The 22,023-nt window shown below is 38.7% G+C and overlaps 2 protein-coding genes across 3 annotated transcripts in view; both read right to left on the reverse strand.

Moving 5' to 3' along the window:
* LOC140065194 (uncharacterized) overlaps positions 1 to 22,023 on the reverse strand; it is a 192,772-nt gene that overhangs the window by 44,434 nt on the left and 126,315 nt on the right. The window lies entirely within an intron of this gene.
* The window catches only part of LINGO3 (leucine rich repeat and Ig domain containing 3), a 40,405-nt gene continuing 23,339 nt past the window's right edge, over positions 4,958 to 22,023 (reverse strand). The window contains exon 2 of the mRNA XM_072112718.1: positions 4,958 to 8,952. Within this exon, the coding sequence (XP_071968819.1) occupies positions 7,103 to 8,920 (1,818 nt within the window). The 5' untranslated portion in view covers positions 8,921 to 8,952 and the 3' untranslated portion in view covers positions 4,958 to 7,102. The remainder of the gene's footprint in view (positions 8,953 to 22,023) is intronic.

Genomic DNA, 22,023 nt, shown 5'->3' on the forward strand with positions numbered 1-22,023 from the left:
TGACTAGCAAATTTTTCCTACAATTTTTGGCTTGACTAAGTATTGACTGAATAGTAAGTCACACACACTGGGTGATTTATATTATACTGGGTAAATCTACCACCAGGATAAACCATACCTATGTGCACACCCTCTAGCAGGATATGCTCTGCCTTTAACTTCATATGCTTGTGTTTTTAAGAAAAAAATGCTATAACAATTATGCAAATGGTCCTGAGGGGCTCTGGGCTCTATTGATGTTAATGGAGCCTGGAGCCCCTTGGCCTCATTTGCATTTTTTTTTTCTTAAATACAAGGGCATAGGAAGCTTAAAGAAGAGCAGATCCTGCCAGAGAGAGCACACACCAGTATGTCAGTGTGCTTGGTTTACAATCCTTGATCCTGGTTGTAGTGGTCCTTTAAAGACTTTTTATTTTTAGCTGTGAAAAAGCTGTGAATGTTTTCTGCTGGACAATACTACTACTATTACTATTTTAGTAATTTTAGTAAATATGTTCTAACTTTTTTTTAAAAATTATCCATTGAATCTTTCTACTTAGACATCTTTTAGGGTAAAATGTTCTTCACTGAAGATCATTTATTGTAAAAAAAAACAAACAAAAACAAACTATTACAATATGCTACATGAAAATAAGACATTTAATTTTTTGGAAGTCTTGTATAGAAACAATTGCATAAATGACAGCATCCACATAAATAAATAGACTGACTCATATTCTACTTCAAGGCTGGAGTCATACCGGTCATAATTGTATTTTAAACAAATCCAATCCACATGCCTTATAAAAGTCTACAGTTAGTGTTGAGTTCAAGTACAGGTCTGACTCAACACACTTTCGCCGACAGCATTTAAATTCACCGCAAGCATGGGCATCGCAGTTTGGGGAGGATCGTCAATCCGATATGGCATCATAGGGAGTGCCATTCCTCAGCAAAATGCTGTTTGTTGCACAGCGCGCCAACAAATTATCGCAGGTGTGCTCGCGCCACATAGATTTAAATGTGATCTGTTCGGGAGTGGTTCGGGTTCAGGTTTATGTCGGGACCTGGACCTGACCAGAATTTCAAGAACGCAAACTGCTAAGGGTCCACTCATCACTATCTACAGTCACTAACAAAGTGCCTTGAACTGTGGATTTTCTTTAAGTTTTTTTTTCAGCATTTGACATAATAAATGTGTTACAAAATAACACATATGAATGAACATAAAAAAACATAAAAGTGCTTGAAATGTATTATAAAATAACAAAAAGGCACAGTGCTTAGTTGAGTATTTTTACCCCTTTCTTTTAGGAACCAATTGGAATGTTAAAATCTGAACCCCCACAGTGAATGTGAAGCCTAGAAATATGCCACTGAAAACTAGACAATGGTATAAGTTGTCCGCATAATTTTATGCAAATAATAATAATATTTTAAAGCATCTTTGTTTTAAAAGGCAGCTGGATAAAAGTATGGACCATGCACCCCAAAACAATGGGTGCCTTTATTGTAATTGTAATTTAGGAATTATTCAGTGTAGGAACCTAATAATAGTATCATATTACTCTTCCTATTCTGATACCTAGTTACTGTCTCTATTATTATTTTGGTAATTCTGTAATATTTGGAGCTGAGATTTTTCAGAATGTCAGTTGCTTGCTTCTGTTATTACATTCAGGGATGTAAAGAGTTTTATACCAAGGACTGCACCCTACAGTCATGGCCAAAAGTTTTGAGAATTTACAAAGTCTACTGCATCAGGTTTAATAATGGCAATTTTATAATGGAACTTTTTCCCCCAAAACACATTTCAACTTCATTGCAGGCCTGCCGTAAAAGGAGCGGCTAACATCGTTTCAGTGATTTCTCTATTAACACAGGTGCGTGTGTTGATGAGGACAGGGCTGGAGATCAATCTGTCATGATTAAGTAAGAATCACACCACTGGACACTTTAAAAGGAGGCTGGTGCTTGGCATCATTGTTTCTCTTCTGTTAACCATGGTTATCTCTAAAGAAACATGTGCAGTCATCACTGCACAAAACTGGCCTAACAGGGAAGAGTATTGCTGCTGGAAAGATTGCATCTCAGTCACCAATCTATCGCATCATCAAGGAATTCAAGGAGAAAGGTTCCATTGTTGCCAAAAAGGCTCCATGGTGCCAAAGAAGGACTAGCAAGCGCCAGGACGTCTCTTAAAAGTGTTTCAGCTTTGGGATCGGGCTACCAGCAGTCCAGAGCTTGTGTGAGTGCATCTGCACACACTGTGAGGTGGAGACCCTTGGAGCAAGGCCTGGTGTCAAGGAGGGCAGCTTGTTCGGAGAAGACAAGGTGAGCGATACCTCCAGTCTTGTCTTATGCCAACTTTAAAGCATCCTGCAACCATTCATATGTGGGGTTTCTTCTTTGCCAATGGAATCGGCTCTCTCACAGTCTTGCCTAAAAACACATCCATGAATAAAGAATGTCCTCCAAGAGCAACTTCTCCCAACCGTCCAAGAGCAGTTTGGTGATCAACAATGCCTTTTCCATCATGATGGAGCATCTTGCCATAAAGCAAAAGGTGATAACTAAATGGCTCAGGGAACAAAACAGAGATTTTGGGTCCATGGCCTGGGAACTCCCCAGATCTTAATCCCATTGAGAACTTGTGGTTAATCATCAAGAGACGGGTGGACAAACAAAAAACAACAAATTGTGACAAAATGCAAGCACTGATTTTGCAAGAATGGACTGCTATCAGTCAGGATTAGGTCCAGAAGTTTATTGAGAGCTGCCAGGGAGAATTGCAGAGGTCCTGAAGAAGAAGGATCAACACTGCAAATATTGACTTACTGCATTAACTCATTCTGTCAATAAAAGCTTTTGTTACTCATAATATGATTGCACTTATATTTCTGTATGTGATAAAAACATCTGACAAACTCACATAAAAACCAGAGGGCAACAGATCATGTGAAAATATAATATTTGTGTCATTCTCAAAACTTATGGCCATGACTGTACAATGATGCACAATGACCCCGCTAATGCACAAGAGTTGTGACGTCAAGTATGTTTTCAACTGAAAGCTAAAATCTGAAGACAGATGCAGACTGTACTATGATGACATTTGCCTTGATGCCTATGTTTATAGGGCCAACAATAACAGTGGAAAAAGTATAGTGTTGTTTCTGTTTCTCATGAAGTAGGGCATAGATTGACTACCATTGTGGGAGATAAATATATGACTGCCATTCTATTCAAACTCCTCTTCTCTGAAGTGAGACAGTGAGGAGGAACTTGATCTTAAAGGGGTTTTCCCACACAACAAGTTAGGCCCTATCCTCAGCATAGGGCCTAACTTGCTGATCGGTGGGGGTCTCAGTGATGAGACCTCCACAGATCACAAGAACAGGGGTTCCAATGGGGTCTGAGGTACCTCAGTCAGACCCCCTCGTCGCTCCCACTAGATTCAGCAATCACAGTCAGCTCCTTAGCGATGAATGGAGCAGAACAGACTTGTGCGGTCATCTGCTCTCGTCATCTTGGGGAGCGACAAGTGGTCCAACAGAGGTACCTCAGATCCCATTGGAGCCCCCCCCCCCGTTCTCGTGATCTGTGGCGGTCTCATCACTGATACTTCCACCAATCAGCAAGAGAGGCCCTATCCTATGGGTTGGGCCCAATTTGTTTAGTGGGAAAACCCCTATAAGACCCCTGTTTAACTTATTTATGTGGATCTCAGTAATGGGGCCCCTAGAAATCAAACTTTTGCACCTATTATTTTGCTTATATGTGACACATACCCATTACAGAGCAACCATATTATTCTACCTTTACAGTGTGTACACGATAGGCTCTATAGGTTTGTTCTCAAGTTGAATTTACAAGTAAGGTGGAACAGATATATTTAGTAGGTGTAACTCCAGACAAAGTATTTTTGGTCCCTTGAGAATTTGATTTAGATAATTCTGGATTGACAAGGGAGCAAGGATTAAGCTTCATTGCAGACACCTTATATGACAGTGGTGGCGAACCTATGGCATGGGTGCCAGAGGTGGCACTCAGAGCCATTTCTGTGGGCACACAGGTCATCGCCCCAGGACAGAGTTCACCAAACAGGACCAAATCCACCAAATCTTCCCAGGCAACTTAAGAGAAGCTGCCCTCTATGTTATTTTAACGCAATACTTCATTGGCTGTTTGGAACTGCAGTTAAAATTAGTAGGTGTGGACTGATCTGCATTATCTTTGGAGGTCCTCCTGCTGGACCCACTATTCTTCCTGTACAGAGAGACCCTGGTGAGAATTTGCCCTCCATCTTTCAACTGTATTTCAACTGTATTGGTAGCTTCAGGGGACCCGATACGATTGAAAGATGTGGAAGAACAGGTAGCAATAAGTTACTGCTAAAAATGCCATGTTGGCACTTCACTGTAAATAAGTGGATTTTGTTTGTAGTTAAGGCACTCGGTCTCTAAAAGGTTTGCCATCACTGTTATATGATATCACTGCAGCTTGGGCTAAATTTCAGTTAATTACTTGCATCCAGAGAGGTCACAGAGGTCTTTTTGTGACTAGGGGTCATTTATAAGTCGGGTGTTCTAAGTCGGTAACTACCTGCAAATGGACATGAAAAAATCTTAATATGTTTTAATACAGTCTCACAGACCTTCACATCTTTAATGTAAAAATGTGTGATATAAATACGTCAATGGGGAACATTTATCACAAACAGTACAAACAGCACTATATGCAGTGTAGTGTGCAGAGTGCACTAGATTCAGGATTTGTGGCGCCCGTTCTTCCTGAATCTGACACCCTCTGCACTACTCCAACAGAGTGCACCAACTTTTTTGGTGCACATTAAACATGGTGCGTGCGGCACACTTCTGTTGGACTGTGCATGATAAATCTGCGCAGTCCGAGTGTGCACCTGAATGCCTCTTTATGTGGAGATATTTGTGTCGCATCGGGTATAGTGCAGCAAATGAGAAGCGTGTGACACATATGTGTCTCGGACAGTCCAGTGGTGCACATTTACTAAGGGCTGTGCGACAGTTTTCTGTTGCACGTATTTTAGGTGCAAGCTGTTTGCACAGGTATTTAAGAAGTGTCTGCATTACAACTGTGTCACTCATGACCATTTTGTGCCGCAGCTGCACTAGGCATTATGCAACTAAAATTAGGGGATGTTCCAGTGCTCAGTCAGAACGCACGCCATATCATGCAAAGTCCGACAGAAGTGTGTCACAAGCTCTATGTTTAAGATGCACCACAAAAAAGTTGGTGAAGTCTGTTGGGGATGTGCAGGAAGCGTCAGATTCATGAAAAGCGGGCGCAAGAAATCAGGAATCTGGCGCACCCTGCACTATACACAGGCAAACTGCATTCAGTGCAGTTTGCACTACTCTTAATAAATGTGCCCCAGTGTGTCTTTAATAAGAATGCTTAAGAACTGTTATTAAGGGAAAGATCACTCATACTTTAATGGCGCACGTGTACAGTATTAAAGTGCAAATTTAGTGCAACCCCAGTGCTTTTATCATGCAAATGAATTTTAAAATAAAAAAAATAGTCTGCAGTATCAGATATTTTACAAATGCTGTATTCAGTTGCAGTTTGTAATGCAATCTAACAGCACTTTAAAATACAGTTGAGTATGCTGTTTGATGATGCATTCATCTTTCAACCCTGTTTTAACATGTTCAACCTGTATTTGAAACACTTTTGAGTGTTTACATTGAGAAAATGTAGTGTTCAAATAAATTGAATGACAAAACTCTGGGGAACTCAATGGAAGCTGTAAAAATCTCATTGCACTGAGCTCCCCCTGATAATGACTACAGGAAAATACAGTTTTAATGTGGAAACAGGAGACTTTGATCAGTGCTTGCCCCTCTTCCCCCATCAGCGATTACATTTTGTTGTTCTATATTTAATAAAAGATGATTTTTTTTAGTATGTGCATTATATAACATTTTTTAAAACTGGAATACTGTCACTAGATCATTTCATTAAATGTATTGAACAATCCGTGTTGGGGCTACACAAAGATTTTGGATGCAATCAAACTTTCAAAATGCTACATTGCAGCACAATGGAAATAAAAGGAGTCGCACTTTGATATTCCCGCTGGATATCTTCTTCCAGTAGGGTGCAGCCTAGCCTAGTTTAATACTGCTATTGTTTTATAGTTTTGTTTTCTAAAAAATCCTATAAACTCAAACACTAATATAATTATATTATAATACTAAATGATTCCCAAAATATATACAAATTTGCTTGATCTTACATGTGATTTCACATATCTTACTATCTTACATAGTGTAGTAAAGAGGTTTGTTAGTAAGTAATAATATTTCATTGTTCATGCCATTCCCAGCTGACCTTGTGACACTCATGCGCAAATTAATTGTAAATGTCACCTTTGTGTAATGGATTGGGGATTTTTTGTTCTCTTTTGTTCTTTTATATGTGTTTTGCATTATTATGATTCTTTGCATTAAACTTAACCTATTCTGCATTATGACTATGTTTATGTTGGTATAATATATGATTTGTTCTCCGATTGGCTCTCAATATAGAGTCTGAAAATTCCTGAGAAATTCCTCAAATGGTTTCTTCATTGCTCTTTATTGTAATATTGTTTGTAGATCTTCAAAATCTACTTTTTATGGCCTGGGATGGAGTCATTAATACTAAATCACTTTTCAAATGTTTAAGGCTATTTTATGTGCACCCTGCATTATTGTATATTTTTTAATAATTGAAGACTCCCCAAATTAATTTGTAAATTTCTGGAAGCATATAATAATATAATTAAAATTTATGAAAAGTCATTGCTTGTTTCATTATCGCTCCTTATGGCAGATGCACCTGGCTTCTGGAATGCTGAGACTTAGATATCAAACCAACCCTGCTATATTTTACAAAAATAGTCGAGTGTGGTTGGTAAGGTCTACCTACTTGGCAAGAGCCAACAAATAGCCCTTGTTGTTTATTTGAATGGAAGAATAATGATGGCATAGTTGAGAAATCTATCTATGCCCATTGATGAGGCACTCCGTATAAACTCACTGAATGTAATGGGCAAAATATGTGTCTAAACAATTAGTTATAACACAATATTATCCATTTATATCATTTTCATATTAAACTTTCTAGCGCCACCTTGTCCTGCAGCAGAGGCAGGACCATCAACCTTACGGAAAGAGTACTCAACTGAAAAGTTATTCTTGTGTTGTCCTCTTCCTCTGCTCCATACAAATAGTAATAGAAAGCAGAACAGAACCACTCCCAAAAAGGTAATGCAGCCCATGGCTGTCGATACTAAGATTGTTTTCAGATCCAAAGTAAACTTCAAGAAAACATGAGTGTCATTGTGGTAGGTATCATTGTATTCTGCAAGATACAGTGTTCGGTTAGCGTATGGTGAGTTATCCCCTTTTACAGTCAGAGTAGCAAAGTAAGTGTCATTTCCTCCTGCATTTGTGGCAATACATATATATGTCCCACTGTCTTGAACTTGAGCATATCTTATCTCAAGGGTTCCTTCTGGCAGCACAGTAGACCTTCCTACACTCCTACTGGTGATCATCCTTCTCTGTGGCGAGACCCAGACAATGAGTGGAACAGGCTCCCCATCAGCTCGACAATGAAATGATACAGGCTGTCCTTCATGAGCTGTAACATGTTGAAGCTTTCTGTCCCTTATTTTGGGTTTTTGGCATGTAAAGTATTCAAAAAGTATTGAATCTGGGAAGTCACACAATGCATTGCCTTGGATTTCAGCAGGGGAAGCACATACAGGATGGTGGCCATCAAAATTTAATGTTTTCCTTCTCTGTAAAATCCATAGCAATCGGCAGTCACACGCAAGGGGGTTGGCATCCACTCGCAGGGTTTCTAGAGTATTGACGGATTGGAATGTACTCTCCTCTAGAGTTGTAAGCAGATTATTGGAGACATTCAGAAGACGAATCTGTCTCAAGCCATAAAATGCTTGAGATTCCACTGAAGTGATAGAAGCCCCCACCATGTGTAGCTCCCTTAGCCTGATAAGGTCTCTGAAAGAGCCTCGCAGAATTACTCGTATAGGATTATATGAAAGATTTAGATATTCTAGGTATGTAAGACTCCTTAGAGCAGCTGCTGGCACTGAGGTGATATTGGTATAGGTGATGGAAAGAGAAGTAAGATTAAGTCCCTGGAAAGAAGATGGGCATATTTCTTCTAAAAAAGACCAGCAATCAATTTCTAGTACTTTGAGGTTTGAAAGCTTCAGAAAATTCTGTTCCTCCAAAGAAGTGATGCCTAAGTGACGCAGTTTCAGGGCCTCAAGGCCTTGCAAATAGGAAAGTGAGTCAGGGGATATAGAGGTTAGATTGCATTTTTCAATTGTCAGTTGCTCTAGGGCTACCAATCCAGAAAAGGCTCTCTGTGAAATGTACAACAGTTCATTGTCTCCAACTTCAAGGCTTTTTAAATTACCAAGGTCTTGAAACATAAAGTCTAAGAGAATGACAATTTTATTTTCACTGATATCCAATAATGTCAGATTGTTGAGTTTGCTAAACACTCCAGTTGGAATGAGTTTTAGTTGGTTGCCCTTCAGTTTAAGGGTTTGAAGATTAAAGAGGTTTGCAAAAGCTCCTGGCTCTATTACGGAGATAATATTTTCACTTAAATCTACCTCTTCAAGCTTTGGGTATGAGGACAGTTCCCCAGGATTTAGGCAGCGTATGCGGTTTTTGCTGAGGTCTAAGAGTCTTGTTTCAGATGGAATCCCTTCTGGGACAGCAAGAAGGCGTCTGCGGTGGCAAACAACAGACCGGATTTGAGGTGCACAATCGCAACGGGCAGGGCATCCCTGAGTCTTTCTTTCTGAATATAGTACCAAAAGATGAAAAAACAAGATGTAGGGCCAACATGATACCATTTTACTCAGCATCATATAATCAGAGGGTCTACCATTTTGTCAGGAACCTAGAAATGAGAAATAAAAATAATTGTTACAGTAACAAATAACTGTTAAATTAAACAAACGGTAGTTCTAAGTCCCCTTTCACACTTTTTTTCACGTGCAAATTCTGTGCATGCTTTTGACGTTCTAAACTCGCATTGCACTCCGACCCATTGTTTTCAATTTGCTTGTTCTTATTTGCCTTTTTTGGAGTCTATGGAGACGCATCAAAAATGCATTGCAATTGCAATGCTCGCAAGTGCAATGCATGTTTGATGCATCTCCATAGATGTGAATGTGGCGTGGAAAAAAATACTGCATGGGCACACCTGAAAAAAAAAAGGCAAATAACAACAAGCCCGAGTGCAATGCGTTTTAGTGGATTGGTTGCTAGGTGATGTGAAAATAGGCAGGAAGTGGCATGTGGGTACCAATTAAAGAATCATGTGATTTGAAACTTACATGAAAAACATGCCAAAAATGCTAATGAATCCTATCAAAAACTGACCAAAAATGACAGTTTTTCCCGCATTTCACTCAGCAAATTTTCACTCAGCAAATTTTCACAAAGCAAATTACAAGTCATTGATAACAAAGATACATTTGTATTTATGCAATTTTTTTAAAGAACTATTTTTGTTACATTTTTGATCGGCATCAAAAATACATGCTGACATACTGTGCTTTGCAGTGCTACAGATCGGTTTGACAGCAAGACAGAAGGCATTAACTGCTAGGCAGTGCTGAAGCGATTGCTTTGATATTATAGTATGTCAAGATGCCTAAACTTTCCCTAGGCTTTTGAGATACTGTTACATCAAGGTACATGTAATGAGTGTGGTATTATATATTTCTAAATAACTAATAACTTTAATTTTCTAAGTAATGACAGTGAACTTATTTGATTGTACTAATTGTTGATGATATTTTAAGAGGACATAGCTTTTGTCTCTGTGTGCTGCGAGAGACACAAGCTGGTAAAAAGAAAAAGCAAGAAGGGAGAGAGGATTCTGTTGATGCAAGGGGAATGCAGAAGGCACCCACTGACAGGGCTGAATCTATCCTTCCACCCTGTGATATATATGGTAATATATATTTTTTTCTTTTGAGTGACAGCGTAATTGTTAATAGAACCAGTATTGTCACTGTACACCATGGTAACGAGGTGACCTGGCTGAACACCAGAATCTTGAAAGCAACATTTTGCTGTGTTAGGGACTAAATGTCTAACTTTTCTAATATATTTTGTCTAATTATTATTATATTTTTTTTAATTCTTTTTTATGTCTAGGCTTTACATATCAAAATAATAGGTTTGCATTTCTACAACCATTTATTTATTTACTTTCTATGAACCAACGTGGCTAGTGGATAAAATGGTTAATTCTTTTAGCAAGAGGGGAAAAACAGGAATTTTCCAGCTACAGATAATGACATCTGTTGCTTCTGCCTAATCCTGTCTAATGTCTGAAAATCTGCAATATTATGTTACATATAAATCCGAGAGATATAATCTGAAGGAGCAACTTCATCAGACTACTGTCTCTCTGACTTTGAAGATTTGTGTTCTGTGTTTTAATCCATTAAATCTTTCACTTATGAAGTCACTCATGCTAAGGAAATGTTACAGAGATAGGGAATATGTATTAATGTTGTCGGTTTTTAGACCAGTGCAGAGTAGAACTAGACAGTTCTCTACGGCAGTGATTTTCAACCTTTTTTGAGCCGCGGCACACTTTTTATACTTAGAAAATCCTGGGGCACACCACCAACCAAAATAGCACAAAATGACACTAAAACAGTAATATTATACATATAGTTAATAATATAGATTCTAAATTTATTTTACTCACTCAGTGTGAAACCTGGGCCTGTTTCGATAAACACAAAAGGGATATCCTGGCAGGAATGGTGGAAAGACACACACGAAGCTCTTCCTCAACAGTTCTCAGTTTCTCCCTGTTTTAGTATATGGTGCTGATTATTATGTGGCTCATATACTGCAAAATAAAGGGGTACAATGAGAAGTACTATGACCATGAGGCCAGAGTACATGTGCCAGCTCATATACTCAGCATATCAGCTGGTACTTGTAGTACTCCAGCCTCATGACTATAGTATTTCTCATTTTACATTTCTCATTGTTATATGCAGTATACTGCTGGAGTACTAAAAGTACCAGCTCATATGCTGAGTATTCTGCATGCTCATATAGTCAGCATTATTGGTGGGCATTACCTTGGCGGTGGGCAAATGCGAGAGTCTCTCCGCTCTCAGGATGATGCGCCGGCCTCGGTGACGTCATTTTGTCGCACGAGGTTCAAAGCTTGCGCATGTGTTATTGTACACGTCTCCTACATTGTAAAAAGCCGTGACTGCGCATCGCTGTTCATTGCTGGGAAACAAAAAACAGGGGGCACCATAGTTTGGGGAACTTTTCCCGCGGCACACCCGACCATGTGTCGCGGCACACTAGTGTGCCACGGCACACTGGTTGAAAATCACTACTGTACTGCACCAGATTTATCACTGTGTCTGATACTGGATGATTAATCTGGTGCAGTATAAGACTGGTGAGTCCTACTTTGCACCTCCTCTTAATTGGTCTACGTTCCTGCACCACAATATTGAATTTTGTGCTGTACAGAGTGACTACTTTGGAATTTCCTGTGAGGCCATGCCCCTTTTTATACTTAGGACATGTCTCTTTATCAGACAAATTGGAGAACTGCCTAAATTGTTCTAAAACCCTCAATAAATGTAGCACACAGACTTTCTTGGGCAAATTACTCCTGTATTTTGCCGTAGACAAATTGATTCATCTCCACTTAGGATCTTTATGAATAACTGAAGGTATAAGAGGAAATAGCTACACCCCAAGATTCATAATAGGATCTATATTTAACTGATATTAGCCATTTATGAGCATACAACAATACCTCAAAAGATAAACAACACACATATGATAACATATTTGGGGTTAGGAGCATCCCTTTATACACAGTTAACAGGAGGCCTTCATAACCCTTAACCACAAGGTCAGCGTTATTCAACATGGTAAAAAAAAGAGAGAAATAAAGACTACCCATAAAAGTACAATCTTGGAACTCTTAATATTTTTTAATCTGCCATTGCAACTTGTGACATAACTCCATAAAATACAATTCATCAAGAGTAGTTGGAAGAAAACATAAAATAGTTGCAGTGAAAATTACATGGAGGATGCTAAATCACTTCATGCCCATGTAAATTCTTGATCTTGAATATTAATTATAATCTCACCATAAATGATTGCATTTCCTGCTGCTCCTGCCAAGATAATGTATTCCAATTTGTGTGTCTTTCAGTCAAGGATTATAAAATTGCAGTTTATTTGCTTCATGTCTCTGGCTTCCAGCATTACCCACAACTAAATCCTACAGAGCACAGCCGGATTTATTATGCATTAGAGTATGCAATATCATGATGCACAAATGGATTTTAGGTAGATGGAGGTCACTTGAACTGGGTGAATGTGTTCGGATGGTCACTCTGGGATTTGGCTACATAATATCCAGTCTATCTGTTATAATGTAATATTAATCTGGATACCTTTAGGTTTTTTTTTATAATACATTACATGGTATTATTACAGTTGGCAGGTAAATTTGTGCAGTTGATCTATAATACAGTCTATGTTGCTATACTATGGAATTGTAATGATAGGTTGCTGAATTGTATGTTAGTAGAATTTCAGTAGCTTTGAAAATAAAGACTGAAATTGCCTAGAGACATGGGGAGAAATGTATTGTGCAGTTCTGTATTATAAAAATCTTTGTTGCTCAAAAGTCTTCTGCCTCTTCATGTATCTGGTGGCCGGGCTGCACAGCATATACTGTATATCTATACTGGCTGTGAAAGTTATCTAGCTGCAGCAGGTGTGCAGGTGCTGGGCTAGACCACACCGTGCCAAACCACTCCATACCCACTACACCAGTTTTTTGCCATAGACACCTAGATGATATTTATACAGAATAGATTCTGTGTACAACACACATACAATAACATATTTGGGGTTAGTTCATTAATATCCATTTTCCTACTTAAGCATCCCTTTATACACAGTTAACAGGAGACCTACATAGCCCTTTATGACAAGGTTAGTGCTATTAAATATGTTTAAAAAAAATCAAAGAGAGAAATAAGAGACCACCCATAAAAATACAATCTTGGAATTCTTAATATTTTTCAATCTGCCATTGCAGTGGAAAACATAAAATAGAATAGAATAAAATCAATAAAAAAGTGTTACGGCTGTGAACACCGTAATGGAAAATAGCAGCCAAATGTGCAAATCGCTTTTTTGCCATTTTTCCATCCATAAAAATTAGAATTAAAAAATGATCCAACAGTCATATAGGTCCCTAATTGATATAATTGTAAAAATCAGCACATCACTGCCACAAAAAATGACACCTTACACAGGTCAAAGTATGAAAAAGCTATTGGCCTCAGAAATTGGCAAAATGACAAATTAATTTTTTTTGTACAAAAGATTAACATTTTTTAAAATTTACTAAAACATAATAAATGATAAATATACCGCACCACTTATTGAGTCAAGGCAAGTCTGAATGAAGGCTTTATTCATACACAATTAACAATGTAAAAACATTTCCCCAAAGTAATAGGACCACAAATGTTCACAAGCAAACGCCTTTGAGATTTTATATTCCCTCAGATAAAGAGGAAGTTGAGTTATGTCACACAAGTATCATTACGGTTTTTGAGACCTTGCATCTCCACCATAAAGTAAACCAAATTGTATTTTTATTTGTATTTTTATTGTATTTTTTTTAATTGTATTTTTATAGTATTTTTATTGTATTGTGTTAACATTTGTGGTCTATTGGGGAAATGTTTTTACATTTTAAATTGTGTAAGAATAAAGCCTTCATTAAGGGTGCGACCACACGTTCGGTTTTTAAAATGCGTTTTTGGAGCCAAAAGCAAGTGTGGATGATAATGAGTTGAGACAAATAAATGAAAGGTGCTGCTCCTCTCCGTACTTTAACTCCATTCCTGGTTTGGAAATCAAAAACTGCATCTGAAAAACTGAACCCATGGTTGCATCCTCAGACTTACCCTGACTCCAAGTGGTACAGTATATTTATCCTTGAAATACCCATCCATTATACTAGAGATACCCTGGTATTATTCTGCACACTTGGTATAGGCTCATTTTGGACGTGCCTTCCATAGTTTTAATTGTAAAACATAATAGAACCTTTATAAAATTTGGTATCCCTGTGATTGTACAAACCCAAAGAAAATAGAGGTGATGCCATTTGGAGCACACAGTGAAAGCTGTAAAAACAAGAGTCAACAAGAATATTTTGCAAATGCAAAATTTTTGTCAATTTCACCACACTTGGATTATTTTCCAGCTTTCCATTACATGGCATGGAATATTAAATCGTACCACTACAAAGTTCAATTTGAACAAATAACCATAGATCTCTGTAAACCAAAAGATAAAAAAGGTTTTTAGAATGCGGGGAGTAAAAAACAGAAATGCAGAAAACATAAGAGTCCTGTAGGACTTTATACTTTTACAATAAAAGATATTACTATATATATTATACACTTAGCATTTCTGGATATTATGACAGTACAAATTCCTATGAAAAATCTCTAGTAACATTAAGTTGCTAGTTACGATGATCTTCTCAGGGAGACAAATCATTTATAATACCTATTGATTTTAATGTGTTTAAATATACAGGCAGTCCCCGGGTTACGTACAAGGTTCTGTAGGTTTGTTCTTAAGTTGAATTTGTATGTAAGTCGGAACTGAATATTTTATCATTGTAACCCCAGCCAAAATTTTTGTAGTTGTCATCAGTTTGAATAAGTTTTATAGGGGTGCAGTCACACTTATCGCTTTGATTCCTTTTAAAAACAGAATCAAAGCGCACTGGGGAGCGCCACGGCAGATTGCATAATCGTTTCTATGGAAAATAATGGAATCGGTTACCAGCACCCAGTGTTTTGCAATTAGAGAATTCATAAAGAAACGCACACACAATCATGCCATGGCATGCCCCTGTGCACTTTCATTCTGTTTCCAACCGTAATCAAAGCGATAGGCCGTTTTTTAAAAGCATTGAAAACGGATGTGTTTTTAAGTATGTGCTTTTTAAATGTTTGCTTGCCTTTGCGTTTTTAAAAAACGCAATGCTTGATGTGCGTTAATTGCATTCAGCTGCATCTCTTGGAATTTGTAAAAACACAATGATCAATGTTCTTCTTCTCCATGCTGTTTTTGCATGTAATTACATGCGTTTCTAAACGCAGACTACAAACGCATGCGTTTTCAAAAACGCAACTGCTTTGAAAATCGCACCTTAAAAATGCAGACAGAAACGCCAAGTTAAGACACTTTAACTAAAAACCCATTGAAAAAGCCAATATGCAAATATAATGCATTTTTCTAGAATGCGAAAACGCAATGAAGAAAAAGGCAACAAAAAAGCCACGTGTGTCAGCGGCCTTATGTGTAGCTGCATGCTTAGGCAGGGGGCTCATTAGTCACACAAAGTGCATTGTCTGACTAAGATCGTGAGCCCGATATCCTGCATGTATCGCTTCCCTGCTCTGGTTTTCCGGAGATCACTTTTTTTTTCATGGTGCACGAAAGTGTCTTGTCTTGCGACACAATTTGAGAGTTAAATTACACACTCAGTCCGAATCAATCGACACGCCCCAAATTTTTTGTCGCCAGCGCAGCTGTGACAGAAAACGATCGTGTGCGACACAATCCCAGCGCAGACCCCCTATAAAATACCTGTCAAAGCCATGCAATCCTTGAAAATGGCGGAAACTCAGACGAAAGAGCACTCGCAGGCCCTTAGTAAATGAGCCCCATTGTATTGTAGTGGAACCTGTTGAATCAGGTGATGAGAGTAATCAGAGCCGTGTGATATAACAATCCGTGCACCTTCGTGTCCATCAGATGACCATGGGAAGACTTCTATCCACAGAAAGTAAACATAGAAACTTTCTATAGAATGACTGCAAGCAGAGATGTAGAAAACTGTGAGAAATTGATATAGAAAGTATATTGAAAAATTGCTAAATTTTTCGCCATACAAACAGTAACATTAATTTACTGAAAAAAGAATTTTACAGCTGATTCAGAGGTTTCTGTTATGAGCTTCCATTATTGAAGAGCATAAACAGGGATGGTGAACATAAGGGGACACATTGACATATACGGTACCTGCGCAATTCCCGATCCGGACTGTCTGATGAGGATGAACTCTTCCGCGATTCATGAAGACTATGCGCCCGATATCCTGCATGTGTCGCTTTCCCCATCAGGTCCGTCAGAGTTCACCTTCTTCTTCCCGGTCCATGTAAGTACTTGGCTTGCGACACAATTTTGAAGTTATATCCCACGGTTTGTCCGATGGCCCGCCCCCCGATTTGTGTCACATGAAATGCGTCCAAAATCCGATCGCATTCGCCAAAAACCCCTTTTAAATCCCTGTCCCAGCGGCGCAAAATGGAATGCGTCGGGATGTCCGACGAAAGTGCGGTCCACGGGGCCCTTAGTAAATGAGCCCCAAGGTCTTCAGTACGCCCTCCATTTCTCATAGGGTCATGTATGAAAGGTTACTCACTGTCATGCTGTCATATTTCATTCATAGAAAATTGAATTTCAGTTTCATTTTTAAATTAACAATTTCTATACTAAAGAGCCAACAACTCTGGCGTAACTAAAGCTGATGTAGAATCTGTGCCAGGCCACTGACTCTAATGTATATATAGTACCAGTTCTCTCATGTGGGAAAGTGCAAGGTACAAAAATGTAAGTTCCTCTATCTTTTGAATAGTTTGCTGCCTCTATTCAAGTTTCTTATATATCTGTGACAGTGATAAGTCAAATTAGCAAAGTCAAATGGAGTAAAATCTACACATTGTCCGGTTTTATTGAAAAAGATTTTACTATCCATGATTTAATCATGTTCCTACTTTGGTGTGCCAAAGCTTCCTAATGGACCTGTGCCAAAGTTTTGCAGCTCAGTTTCTATACAGTGGATCCCAATAGTCCTACATCCAAGTTTTCGGACTCTGTCCCGCGCCCCCACCCAATGGGAACATGAATGATAGTGCCAGAACATGAATGATAGTGCAGTGATAGTGATAGTGCAGGTTGCTGCCAGCACCCTGCACTATCACCATGTCTCAGCTTCTGCTGTGTATGGCAGAGCCAACAGGTGTAATGTGATGATGTCATCCCTGCCTGCTGGCTTCACCGCTATGTTCAGAAAAAGGAGAGAAGAGAGAAGCTGTTGCGGGGGATTTGGGAAAGGTGAGTACATTTGTTTATAATATTACTGTAGGGGCACAATAAGAGGGCAGGCTTCTTGGGGGGGGGGGGTGCACAATAAGAAGGGAGCTGTTGAGGGGCACAATAAGAAGGAGATCTGCTGGGAGGGAGTAATAAGATGGTGTTTTGCTGGGAAGCAAAATGAGAGAGGTAGCTGCAGCGGCACAATTAGAGGGAGTGTTGTTGAGGGACACAATAAGAGGGGGCTACAATGTGACACGGAGCTGGGGGAACTCAATGTGCGAGGAAGATGGAGGACACTAGGGGGGAATTATACTGTGTGGGGTTAGAGTAAGGGGTGGAGCAAAGGTGTGGCTTAGTGCAAAAACATTTCCACAGCGCACCAAATCATTTGTCCCTATTTTCACTATGAAAGTTGAGAGGTAAAAGCTGTCTGGTGGAGGTGCTGGGTAGCGTAGGGATCTCTTGGCATTTCCTGTGTGCTTGAAGAGCAGGGATAGGGCAGGATAGGAATCATAACAGAGCTATTGGTTTACATGTTTTTTATGTTTTTCTTCAGATTGCTGGATACTCTAAATTATAATTCATTTTTTGTAGGAGAATGTCTGTGTTCTATGTGACGTGAGGTGAGACTGAATGGCCCTATTATGGTTATCCCCATTATCATAAGGGGAATAAAATATATTTTGCTGAAAACCCCATAAAAGACTGAGTGGTTTATTAAAGCTATGATACTAGGGGATGTCCCCAGAGGAATGTGCTATAGCACATCTGTTGTGTTTTAATGAGTGCCCTTGCAAGTGAGCAGCATGCTTTGATTTATTCTCTCGTGTTTATACCACATTAATGAATTGCCAAGAGTCAGTTAATTATGGTTTCCAGTCTTGAAATATGTTGCACAATTAATGTTACATAGAGGAAAAATTACAGTATTAGGATAACACAGAGGTTATATAGCACTACCATTCAGGTACAGTTCTTCAGTCATTTTAGGGTTTTTAAATGTTCATTTGAAAGTTATTTTCTTGTAGGAAAAATAACTTGTAATATTTCAGAACTCCATAGCTTGTAGTAATATCATATGAAGTAATATTGCCAAATGGTGTGGATCTTTGAACAGAATGTCAAGCTGGATAAAAAGGAGGGCAACTCGAAGCTATATGACTTAACCTCTAGGCCTGGATTGCCAGTTCTGTTGCTCAGCAACCAACCATAAGCACTGTGGGCTTCACTGCTGCATTAACTTGCCTGGGCATAAGAATCGGAAATCCTCTTATTAAAGGAAATAGACCACAACATTCCTCGAAAGTGCTGTATCTGCTGGACCCTAATATAAACATACTCAACGTTTTTCTGCATTAACTGCCATGGTGATAACTCATTTATCTTTTTGTGGTACCTTAATTAAAAATGTTTTTCAAAATAAAAACTTCTGTTCTTCTCTATAGGCTGGAACCTGATTTTTTCCAATTTAATTCCCCTCTGTCTATTGTATTAACCATGGGTGATAAATATTTCATTTATGAATATATCAGACATTTACAGATGTAGGAATACTTATATATTGTATTTGTTTAGGTAAAAATGTATAGTAGTTTTCATATGTTTCTCCTTTTTTTATATACAAAACTATTATTTTAAGACCCCCTAGGTCCGATGGCACGGATGCCAGAGGTGGCACTCAGAGCCCTTTCTGTGGGCACCCTGGCCATTGCCCCAGGACACCAGACAGAAAGAATCTTCTTGCAGTTCCAAGCAACTTAAAAGATGCTGCTTTCAGTCATATATTAAACTGATTAAAGGGGTTGCAGTGTGGGCACTCGGCCGCTAAAAGGTTTGCCACCACTGCCCTAGGTTGTTTGAACCTTAGGGGTCTGATTCCACATATAATATACTGTAATGCTTTTGCATTGCAGTATACCAAATTTATACTGAAAATCTCTTGTGCCTTGCTTCCTGTAGGGCGTAATACTAATTGTTATATAAACCAGGGGCATTTACTCATAGATGCAGACACTATGACTGTGATAATCTTTTTATATTTGTTATCCATGGCCTCCTTCTGAAATAAACTTTTAAAATTATGCTAATGAGCCAGAAGGGCTTTGGGGGTCATTACCAGAAATCCTCTGTGCTGTAGCTTCACAGACTATTACAATGCTTCCCCCTCCTCATTGCTCCTTCAGCACTTTGCCCCCTCTGCCCCCTTAATATTACTACAGAAGGGGAAGTTTCAAAACACAGTAGGAGGGGAATGTGCTCCTTGCGACGGCAACAGTCTGTCAAGCTACAACACTGAGGAGATATGTTAATGTACCCAGAACCTCTCCATGCTCAAGCTTCACAGACTGCTACACTTTCTCACCCTCCCTCCTGCTCCTTTGGCACTCCCCCCTCTCTGCCTGATGTAGTCTCATTACAGTATGTTTCAGCAAACAGTGGGGTGGGGAGGAAGTACCTCCTTGCACACTCTAACAGTCTGTCAAGCTACAGCACAGAGGGGCTCTGATAACAACCCAGAACCCTTGTGACTCATTATCATAATTTTAAAAGTTGATTTTAGAAGGAGGGAGACCATGGATAACAAATTTAAGAAGATTACAACAGTAACAGTGCCTGGATCTATGCGCAAGGGTCTGGTTTATCGGGCTTCAACTTGATGTTAGGTTTCCTTTAAGTTACTGTAAAATGATAGTGAATTATAGCATCGATTGACTAGTGATTGCTGTATAATATAGGTATGGAATCCGCTTCAAGTCAACAGAAATATAGTTAACGCACTATTATCCTCTATAACAGAAGGATATATTAACCATAACATTACAACAACAAAAGACATTGGTCAAAGCCAGGATATGAAGTATGTGGATGTGTGTTTAATGTATATTGTAAAACGAGGGAAATGAATTTACACTGTGTCTACAATGCTTCAGTTGCAGTCTTTCCCAATATAGTCAAAAGCAATTATGTCCTGTTTTTCATTTGTTTGTAAATGGCCACAATATATAGCTAAAGGGGCAGTAGTTGGCTTGTACTTCCAATACTTCGATGTAACTTTTACCACATTATTGATATCTGCTACACTTTACTAACACCAGGGGTCTAACTAGGAGAGACAAAGCCCCATAGCAGACTTCTGAATGGGGCCCCCTATCCCCTCAGATATATTTATATTTTTACATACTTACACATTTACCGTATATACTTGAGTATAAGCCGAGTTTTTCAGCACAAAAAATGTGCTGAAAAACCCAAACACTAAAGTTTACACATTAGAATAAATAAAAAATAAATACACTTAACAAAGTATAAAAAAACACAACAAACCCCCACATATTTGGTATTGCCGCCTCCGTAACAATCTGTATAATAAAACAAAATTGTTACTGGACCCGCAGGGTAAACGCCGGAGAAAAAAAACGCAAAAAACTTTCTGAAAAAAGATCATTTTTAATTAATACCTTATAAAAAAGGCTCTAAAAAGATGGTATGCACTCTAATATAAGAACACTAAAAAGAACAATCCTTCTCGCAAAAAATAAGCCCTTAACCAGATTTGTGAGGCGAAAAATAAAAAAGACGGTGATGCTATTTTTCCAAATTACTTTTTATTCAGTAAAAATGGGGAAAAAGATAAAAAATCTAAATAAATGAGGTATTTTCGTAATCGTGGTGACCCATAGAATAATAATAATATACTATTTTTATGCTATGGTTAACGGCCAAAAAAAACCATAAAAACTTCCTAAAAATGGATGATTTTCATTTCCTCCACCAACAAAGAGTTAATAAAATCTCACCAATTAGCTATATATGCCCCAAAATTACGTACCAGAAAAGTGCATCTCACATGGCAAAAGAAATAAGTCCACATTAAAAAAAGAAAAAAATTTATAGCCTTTACAATGTGACATAGCAAATCTGCTCTGGATGGCGCCTCCTTCCCTTCTATGCCCGGCCGTGCGCCCATACAGCAGGTTACCACCACATATAGCAGTGGTGGCGAATCTATGGCATGGTTGCCAGAGGTGGCACTCAGAGCCATTTCTGTGGGCACTCAGACCATCGCTCCAGGACAGAGTTCACCAAATAGGACCAAATCCACCTGAACTCCCAGACAACTTTAGAGATGCTTCTCACAGCGCTGTATTAAAGCAACATTTCATTGGCTTTTTGGAACTGCAGGAAAAACAAGAAGGTGCTGACAGAACTGCAATGTCTTTGGAGGTCATCATGCTGGACCCACCAATCTTCTACAGAGAGACCCTGGAGAGAATGTACGAGTCTGAATTTGCCCTCCTTCTTTCAACTGTATTGGTGGCCTCAGGGGGCCGATATGATTGAAAGATGACGAAGTTAAGTTACTGCTTAAAATGCCATGTTGCCACTTCACTGTAAATAAGTGGATTTAGCTTGTAGTTTGGGTACTCAGTCTCTAGAAGGTTCGCCATCACTGACATATAGGTGTACTTGGGAGAAATTGGGTATCAAACTTTGTGGAGCCTTTTTTCATTTAATCCTTTGCAAATGTTTAATTTTCCACCCAAAATGAGTGTATTGTCAAAAAATATAGCAATTTGTAGACTGCACCTCCATTTTGTTTTAACCCCTATAAAACACCTAAAGGGTTAAAAAACTTCTTAAAAGTGTTTTTTCATACGTTGAGGGGTGTAGTTTCGAGCTTACGAGTCTAGCTATTATTTAGGCCTCTCAGTGTCAATTAGAAGTTGAGCAGGTCCATCTAAATATGGGTTTTGGT

The sequence above is a fragment of the Engystomops pustulosus genome, chromosome 1, assembly GCF_040894005.1.
Source record: "Engystomops pustulosus chromosome 1, aEngPut4.maternal, whole genome shotgun sequence".
NCBI lineage: Eukaryota > Metazoa > Chordata > Amphibia > Anura > Leptodactylidae > Engystomops > Engystomops pustulosus.